The sequence below is a fragment of the Pristiophorus japonicus genome, chromosome 4, assembly GCF_044704955.1.
Source record: "Pristiophorus japonicus isolate sPriJap1 chromosome 4, sPriJap1.hap1, whole genome shotgun sequence".
NCBI lineage: Eukaryota > Metazoa > Chordata > Chondrichthyes > Pristiophoridae > Pristiophorus > Pristiophorus japonicus.
In genome coordinates, this window is record NC_091980.1 from 100,708,312 (window position 1) to 100,717,626 (window position 9,315).

General features: G+C 42.6%; 1 protein-coding gene across 1 annotated transcript; it reads left to right on the forward strand.

The window, feature by feature from the left end:
• Positions 1-972: 972 nt before the first annotated feature.
• Positions 973-3,682, forward strand: LOC139262127 (trypsin inhibitor ClTI-1). The gene is made up of 4 exons (XM_070877276.1): positions 973-1,027; positions 2,131-2,171; positions 2,267-2,376; positions 3,615-3,682. Exons 1-4 carry the CDS (start codon positions 973-975, stop codon positions 3,658-3,660), a joined length of 252 nt encoding a protein of 83 aa, XP_070733377.1. The 3' UTR covers positions 3,661-3,682.
• The last annotated feature ends 5,633 nt before the right edge of the window (positions 3,683-9,315 follow it).

Here is a 9,315-nt window from a genome sequence, read left to right on the forward strand (position 1 = left end):
GAGCCCCAACTGCGGCGCTCCACGAGAGAGCGCAGATCACCCGAGAGACTTCACCTATGATCCCAATAAGATGTTGAGGGGGAGTTGATGTCATGTATGTAATCTTTATGTAACAACACTGCAATACTGTATATACATAAGAAATGCACACCTTGACCACAGGGGGTGAACTTGTGGGAGACACTCCTCACCTGCTCATCCAGGTATTTAAAGGGAGGTACCACGCAGGATCATGACTTCTTGGTCCTGTGAATAAAGGTTCAGGTCATGGAGTGACCTTGTTCATAGAATGTGCCTCGTGTGGATTTGTAGTATTGTGTAAGGACCTTACAGTTTCCCTTTGCAGATGGGTCAACAACCAGGGGGTATAAAGTTAAAGTAATTGGGGGGAAATTTCTTCAGCCAGAGGGTGGTGAGGGTCTGGAACTCACTGACTGAAAGGGTGGTAGAGGCAGAAACCCTCACCACATTTAAAAATATTTGAATGTGCACTTAAAGTGCCGTAACCTACAGGGCTACAGACCAAGAGCTGGAAAGTGGGATTAGGTTGGATAGCTCTTGGTTGGTCGGTGCGGACACGATAGGCCGAAATAGCTTCCTTCCATGCTGTAAATTTCTATGATTCTATGATTCAGTGACAATGAGGATTCTTGTCCAACATTTTTTATTAAAGTTATGACAAGAACCAGTACTTTAAGTAAAAACATTCCTGATTCATTGAGTTGATTGTGAATAACTCACTTAATGGCCCCTACTTAATCAAATTGATTGAAGGTATAACATTTTGTAAGCAACGTTGAACGTGATATGCAACTTCGGAAAACAATGATACAACTATTGCAGGTAGCCGTTGTGCAATGACTTATCTTTCATCATGTGCCTAGTGATGTCACAAACATGATGACTAGGATTATGTAAAGATATAAATACTGCTGAAATCAAGTGTTTCAAAGCAATCCCAGAAACGTCAAAATGAAGAGAACACATTTTTTTCTCATTGCTGCCCTTGTGGTTTTCATTTTTGCTGGTGAGTTCAATTTGCATTGTGCACTTCATCATAATCTTTAACATGAGTAATACATTTAAAAAAAAAGAATTTGTTTTATCGGATATTATATCCAATTTCAGTAACGCTCATAATTATTTTGATGTCAGCAATACCTGCAAATAGAAGAAATGTAAAAAAGAAATCTCAATAACTTGTGGTGCAAATGAATGAGGAGGCAAATATAGCACCTAATAGCTATTTTGTACAAAATCAATATTTTTCCAACCAGATGATGGGATTTTCAACTTCCATTCAAAATGGCCTTTCCAATTGGCAGAGTGGCTGCACCGCTTGCCTGAGCCACTGTCAGGACGTCCAAACTGTTTTGAAGCTTTGGGCCTTTATTTGAATGTTGCCAGTGAGATGAGCTGCAGGCACCAAGTGAGTTGGTGAGAGGGATATTAGCCAGCTCAAACGTCCTTCTGCAGGCTTACTCATTAATCACATCAGGCGAGTACTCTGTTTTTCTGGCGAGAAACAGATGTGTAGCAGTTGAAAATCACCGCCGATAAAACAAAATGCTCATATTATTATAAAGAGATACTGAACTTTCATTACCTTCATAGTTACTTCAGAATTTAGCTCATTGGAGAGTCCTTTACATATAAATCAGTACTACAGTTTTGTGTAAAAAAGATATACATTAGATCTCCACATGTTTCGAGATATCAGACAATTGTTAATTTGTCGCGCATATTTTTATTTGCAATTTTTAACACTGTTCATTTATCTCATGTTATATGAAACTTCTTTTATTGATAACTTCAGCCGTTATAATGCATCTAAAATAATAGCTTCTAAATCAAGGAATGCATCCATTTGGATAAGTGACTTGATAATCATTTGTTCTCATCTTGCATTTTAAAAGATCAGTCAGCAAACAGTGCAAAATATAGCTTTTGTCTTCAACAACTTTTAATTTATTAGAAATATTTATTGGCTAGTACATTTGGCTTTCGTGGCATTTCCGTTGACTGTCAGAATGTCAGTTGACTTTGTTTTCCCCGCAGGTTATGAGATCGATTTAGTGAATCACGCAGTTAAGTAACCTGCATTCTATGTGAAATCTTTGTCTATTCCAGATATGTCCAAAACTATTAATACTAATGAAGAAACCGAACAGGTAAGATCATAATTTGATTTGTCGCTTAATACTTAAAGGGATTTTACATGATTTGTTTCTTCGTATTAAGTTCTGATATTTTTAATCTCTTGTAGCCTGCCTGTGATAAATACATGTTGCCAAAGTGTCCAAGGAATTATGCTCCTGTCTGTGGCTCAGATGGCAACACATACTCAAACGAGTGTTTGATGTGTGTTGAGATCAAGTGAGTGAATTAATTATTTCTTTCACACTAGGTTAAGGGGTAGAAATATGAATCACCTGAAAATCCAAAGTACGCTCTATTTGCACAGATATCTGTACCACATGTTATAATTAGAAAGATTATTCAAACGGCTTACACAAACACAGACATCCTAAATCGCAAAGAATTGTTTTTCTGCAATAAAATAAAAACCTCCCAATAAGTTATTCGATAAAACTACTGGGTGTTTTAATTATTTTTCTTAAAATTAAAAGTACGTAGTACCAAAGATAACAAAATCCCCAAATTACAATAAAGATTTACATTTCTGTGGAACAACACTGACAGGTTTGATTACAAACAGATATATACTTGGAAAATTCAGGGAAATGTTAAAAATAAATCTGTCGTCCAATAATGTTAACAGAATTTAGAAAATAAAAAATACAAAGCTGCATTAACAAGACATTAGCCCTGAATTGACTCAGACCCTTTGACCTTTTTACACAACAGCTGGTAGAAATCTGGAATTGGCTGCCCCAAAAGCTTTCAAGACTGAGATAGATAGATTTTTATTACGTAAGGGTATCAAGGGATATTGAGTTAAGGCAGGTAAATCGAGTTGAGATACAGAGCAGCTATTGAATGATGGAGCAGGCTTCAGGGGCTAAATGGCCTCCTTCTGTTCCTATGCAGCTGTGCTGTTGTAATTTGCGTGCTGGTGGAAACACCATATACACGCGGAAACAAAGGTATGACATGGTGGCAGTCGAAAGTCCTAGGGAATTCAGGGCCATTATTTTTAAAGGGATGTTCTGCAAACTAAAATTGGTATTATTTTTCAATCAATAATAACTTATATAATTAGAAAGTGCGGAACTTAAACCATAAAGTAGAATTAAGATCAATGAAATTGTTACTGTCATAAGAATAACGCTATTAAATGCTGAATACAAGGAGAACATTTCTAGACCAGTGAAAGGAACCAGATGGTTCAAAGCATTTCAAGGAAATGGTAGTGAATAATGATTTTGCGATGAGTTTGTGTGGGAATATACCAACATGATTCAGATGTTCACCTTGATAGTCTGCCAGTTTCACCTTAAACTGTGTTTTCCTTCCTTTACTTTAGAAATTCTCTAACATTCTCACTCCTACACCAATAACGTTTGTGCTCAGTTGTCTCATTTGTCAGTAATGAAAGGTAATAAAGATCAGTAATCACCAGCTTACATGGAATATTCTCTATTCTTCTTCAGGCAAAGAAAAGTCAACATCCGTATAACTAAACTAGCAGAATGCTGAAGATACACATTTCAACACTAGAAGATAAAGTTCATTTTGCAAAAGCTGTGAATGTCAAAATTACAAACAAAATAAACAGAAAAACCTAATACTGAATGTTGATTTTTTTCCCTCCCTCTTAAAAGGTCAGTGTGAGGGCCTGGTTAAAAGAAAGAAAGACTTGCATTTATACAGCGCCTTTCACGACCACCAGACATCTCAAAGTGAATGAAGTACTTTTGGAATGTAGTCACTGTTGTAATGTGAAAAATGTGGCAGCCAACCTGTGCACGGCATACTCCCATAAATGTGATAATGACCAGAATCTGTTTTTGCTATATTGATTGAGGGATAAATATTGGCCAGGACACCGAGGATAATTCTCTTCCTCTTCTTCGAAATAGGAACTTTTACGTCCACCTGAGAGGGCAGACAGGGCCTTGGTTTAACATCTCGTCTGAAAGACTGCACGTCTGACAGTGCAGCACTCCCTCAGCACTGTACTGGAGTTTAATATTGCTAGAAGTAGGGCACTTACCTCCTGACCAGCTAGGCACATTCTTGATAAAATCCACTTACCACAGAGGAGTCAATTGAATACAGCATGAAAGAGAGGCTTTACACCTTGGGGATGGTTTTCTAAATTAAACCACTAAAGAGTAGGTCAGTCAGAATCTGTAAAGAGAAAAGACAGGTTACCATGTCCAGAGTGTAAGTTCATGCTGCCACTGACCGGAAGCTGCGCAGAACTGTTCTGCACATTAATCTGGAAGGTGATATCGATGATGTTTCTACATTTTTACACAGAGCCCATGAGACCCAAAGGCTCGCTCCACGTTCCCGGCATTTTTTCCGTGAGATCCGAAGGCCTGCTCTGTATTCCTGGCATTTTTTTCCCCAGATCCCATGAGATCCGAAGCAAATAACCAAAAAAACACTGAGCATGTACAACTACTTCAATTTCGTTGGCAGCAGTCGTGTCCTATAATGTTTTGGGTGTGTTAATTCAACTCATACATACTTACTTGTTTCTGTGAAGCAGTTCAGCAGTGTTTACAAACTATGAATGTGGCACCACTATTTAAGTTACAAATTGCAATTGGCAGAAATGGTTCTGCTGAAGTTAACTGGTAAATGGAACATGAATGACAATATAGACTCTTGCATATTTTGCTAGTGGTTTAATTAGGAGGGGGAAAAGAGAGTATGAGAGGAAGCTTGCTGGGAACATAAAAACTGACTGCATAGATATGTGAAGAGAAAAAGATTAGTGAAGACAAACGTAGGTCCCTTGCAGTCAGATGCAGATGAATTTATAATGGGGAACAAAGAAATGGCGGACCAGTTAAACAAATACTTTGGTTCTGTCTTCACGAAGGAAGACACAAATAACCTTCTGAAAATACTAGGGGATCGAGGGTCCAGTGAGAAGGAAATCCTTATTAGGCGGGAAATCGTGTTAGGGAAATTGATGGGATTGATGGCCGATAAATCCCCGGGGCCTGATAGTTTGCATCCCAGAGTACTTAAGGAAGTGGCCTTAGAAATAGTGGATGCATTGGTGATCATTTTCCAACAGTCTATCGACTCGGGATCAGTTTCTATGGACTTGAAGATAGCTAATATAACACTACTCTTTAAGAAGGGAGGGAGAGAGAAAACAGGTAATTATAGACCGGTTAGCCTGACATCAGTGGTGGGAAAAATGTTGGAATCAACTATTAAAGATGAAATAGCAGCGCATTTGGAAAGCAGTGACAGGATCGGTCCAAGTCAGCATGGATTTATGAAAGGTGAATCATGCTTGACAAATCTTCTAGAATTTTTTGAGGATGTAACTGGTAGAGTGGACAAGGGAGAACCAGTGGATGTGGCATATTTGGACTTTCAAAAGACTTTTGACAAGGTGCCACACACAGAGATTGGTGTGCAAAATTAAAGCACATGGTATTGGGGGTAATGTACTGACGTGTATAGAGAACTGGTTGGCAGACAGGAAGCAGAGAGTCGGGATAAACGGATCCTTTTCAGAATGGCAGGCAGCGACTAGTGGGGTGCCGCAGGGCTCAGTGCTGGGACCCCAGCTATTTACAATATACATTAATGATTTACATGAAGGAATTGAGTGTAATATCTCCAAGTTTGCAGATGACATTAAACTGGGTGGTGGTGTGAGCTGTGAGGAGGAATTGGACTTGGACAGGTTAGGTGAGTGGGCAAATGCATGGCAGATGCAGTATAATGTGGATAAATGTGAGGTTATCCACTTTGGGGGCAAAAACACGAAGGCAGAATATTATCTGAATGGCGGCAGATTAGGAAAAGGGGAGGTGCAACGAGACCTGGGTGTCATGGTACATCAATCATTGAAAGTTGGCATGCAGGTACAACAGGCGGTGAAGAAGGCAAATAGTATGTTGGCCTTCATAGCTAAGGGTTTTGAGCTTAGGACTAGGGAGGTCATACTGCAGTTGTACAGGGCTTTGGAGAGGCCTCACCTGGAATATTGTATTCAATTTTGGCCTCCTAATCTGAGGAAGGACATTCTTGCTAATGAGGGAATGCAGCGAAGGTTCACCAGACTGATTCCCGAGATGGCTGGACTGACATATAAGGAAAGATTGGATCCACTGGGCCTTTATTCACTGGAGTTTAGAAGGAAGAGAGGAGATTTCATAGAAACATATAAAAATCTGACGGGACTGGACAGCTTAGATGCAGGGAGAATGTTCCTGATGTTGGGGAAGTCCAGAACCAGAGGACATAGTCAAAGGATAAGGGGTAAGCCATTTAGGACCGAGATGAGGAGAAACTTCTTCACCCAGAGAGTGGTGAACCTGTGGAATTCTCTCCAACAGAAAGTTGTTGAGGCCAATTCACTAAATATATTCAAAAAGGAGTTAGATGTAGTCCTTACTACTAGGGGGATCAAGGGATATGGCGAGAAATCAGGAATGGGGTACTGAGGTTGCATGTTCAGCCATGAACTCATTGAATGGCGGTGCAGGCTCGAAGGGCCAAATGGCCTACTCCTGCACCTATTTTCTATGTTTTTCTATGTTCTATGTTTTCTGTTAGTTAGCCAATCCTATACCCATGCTAAGTTATTACCCCCAACCCTGTGAACTTTTATCTTGTGCAGTCACCTTTTATGTGGCACCTTGCGAAATGCCTTCTGGAAGTCCAAATACATCACATCCACTGGTTCCCCTTTATCCACCCTGTTCACTACATCCTCAAAGAATTTCAACAAATTTGTCAAACATGACTTCCCCTTCATAAATCCATGCCGACTCTGCCTGACCGAATTTTGCTTTTCCAAATGTCCTGCTACTGCTTCTTTAATAATGGACTCCAACATTTTCCAACCACAGATGTTAGGCTAACTGGTCTATAGTTTCCTTTTGTTTGCCTCCTTTTTTAAATAGGGATGATACATTTGCAGTTTTCTAATCTGCTGGGACCTCCCCAGAATCCAGGGAATTTTAGTAAATTAAAACCAATGCATCCAGAATCCCTGCCGTTACTTCTCTTAAGACCCTAGGATGCAAGCCATTAGGTCCAGGGGATTTATCTGCCTTTAGTCCTATTATCTTACTGAGCACCACCTCCTTACTGATTGTGGTTAGTTTTCAGGAGGACTACAGATTCCAACTTCTTACCTTCTCACAATCAACAGTGTGATAACCTGCTGAATTTCAGTACATTGCTGATTTTCACAAAGTTCAGGAGATCAAGTGGCCATTCAGAAGTTAACCCTGTGGTGTCCCTGCACCTTACTACAAATTCACACGCGACATGTACTGTAGGCACAGTCACTACGTGACCTTAACCTTTATTTCCAGGACCAAGGAGTGCTGACCCTGGGTGGGACCTCCCCTTTTATACCTGGAAGCCCAGGTGAGGAGTGTCTCCCACAAGTTCACCCCCTGTGGTCAGGGTGTGCATTTATAAGGGTATAAGTACAGTGTACAGGAGTTGCATGAAGGTTACAGTTACATGAGGATTACCATTGCATGATGGTTACATACATGACATCACCTCCCCCCTTACGTCTTTTTGTGTCAAAGGTTAAGTCTTTCAGGTGGCCGATGCTCTCTCGTGGAGCACCGCAGTTGTGGCTCTGGTGGCTGAGCCTCGGCATGCATCTCTGTCACCTGAGGTAATTCCAGCCTGTCCGGGCTGGCCGCAGGGACTGTGCATGCTGTGGATTGTCCTTGTTGCTCGTCCACTGGCAGTGGTGTGGGTGACATCTCATGCTCTTCTTCAGGTTCCTCCGTGTCTATGCTGAACCTTTTCTTTTACTTGGTCCAAGTGTTTGCAGCATATCTGCCCATTTTTTAGTCTGACCACTATCACCCTATTCCCTTCTTTGCCAATTACTGTGCCCTCAAGCCACTTGGGTCCCAAAGCATGGTTAAGAACAAATACCGGGTCATCCATTTCTATACACCGCCCCCCTTGAGTTTCGATCGTGAAACTCGGTTTGCGACTGGCGCTTGTCCTCAACAATGTCTGCCAGGGCAGCCGCGTTTTAAACATGCGTTTCATGAGGAGTTCCACTGGCGGTACTCCCGTGAGCGAGTGCGGGCAGGACCTGTAGGCCAGCAGGAGGCGTGATAGGCGGTACTGAAGGGAGGGTCCTTGAATGCGTAGCATGCCCTGTTTTATGACTTGGACCGCATGTTCCGCCTGGCCATTGGAAGTCAGCTTGAAAGGAGCTGTCTGGACGTGTTTTATACCATTGCCCGACATAAACTCCTGGAACTCATGGCTGGTGAAACACGGGCCATTGTCGCTGACCAGAATGTCCGGCAAGCCGTGGGTCGCGAAAACCGTACGCAGACTCTCCAAGGTAATGGATGTCGTGCACGAGTTTAATATGATGCACTCGATCCACTTCGAGTATGCATCGACAACGATCAGGAACATTTTTCCCATGAACGGCCCCGCGTAGTCTACGTGAATGCGTGACCATGGCTTGGTGGGCCAGGGCCATGGGCTGAGTGGGGCCTCTTTGGGGGCATTGCCCAGCTGGGCACACGTCGTGCACCTGCGAACCCAGTGTTCTAGGTCTGAGTCAATCCCTGGCCACCACATGTGTGACCGGGCAATGGCCTTCATTAACACAATGCCAGGGTGCTTGCTGTGGAGTTCCCTGATGAAGGCGTCCCTGCCTTTCTGGGGCATGATTACCCGGCTGCCCCATAGCAGGCAGTCGGCTTGGATGGAGAGCTCATCCAGCCATCTCTGAAACGGTCTGACCTCCTCGGAGCATGCCCTGTGTGCGGGCGCCCAATCCCCAGTCATGGATAGGAAGGGGTCTCTGTTGGTCCAGAGTTTGATCTGGCGGGCTATGATGGGGGAGCCTGCGGTGTCAAAAGCCTCAACGGCTATGACCATCTCAGCTCTTTGCTCCGCTGCCCCCTCGGTGGTGGCCAGTGGGAGTCTGCTGAGCGCGTCAGCGCAATTTTCAGTGCCTGGTCGGTGACGTATGGTATAGTCATACGCAGCCAGCGTGAGAGCCCATCGCTGTATGCGAGCTGACGCTTTGGTATTGACATAGAAACATAGAAAATAGGTGCAGGAGTAGGACATTCGGCCCTTCGAGCCTGCACCGCCATTCAATGAGTTCATGGTTGAACATGCAACTTCAGTACCCCATTCCTGCTTTCT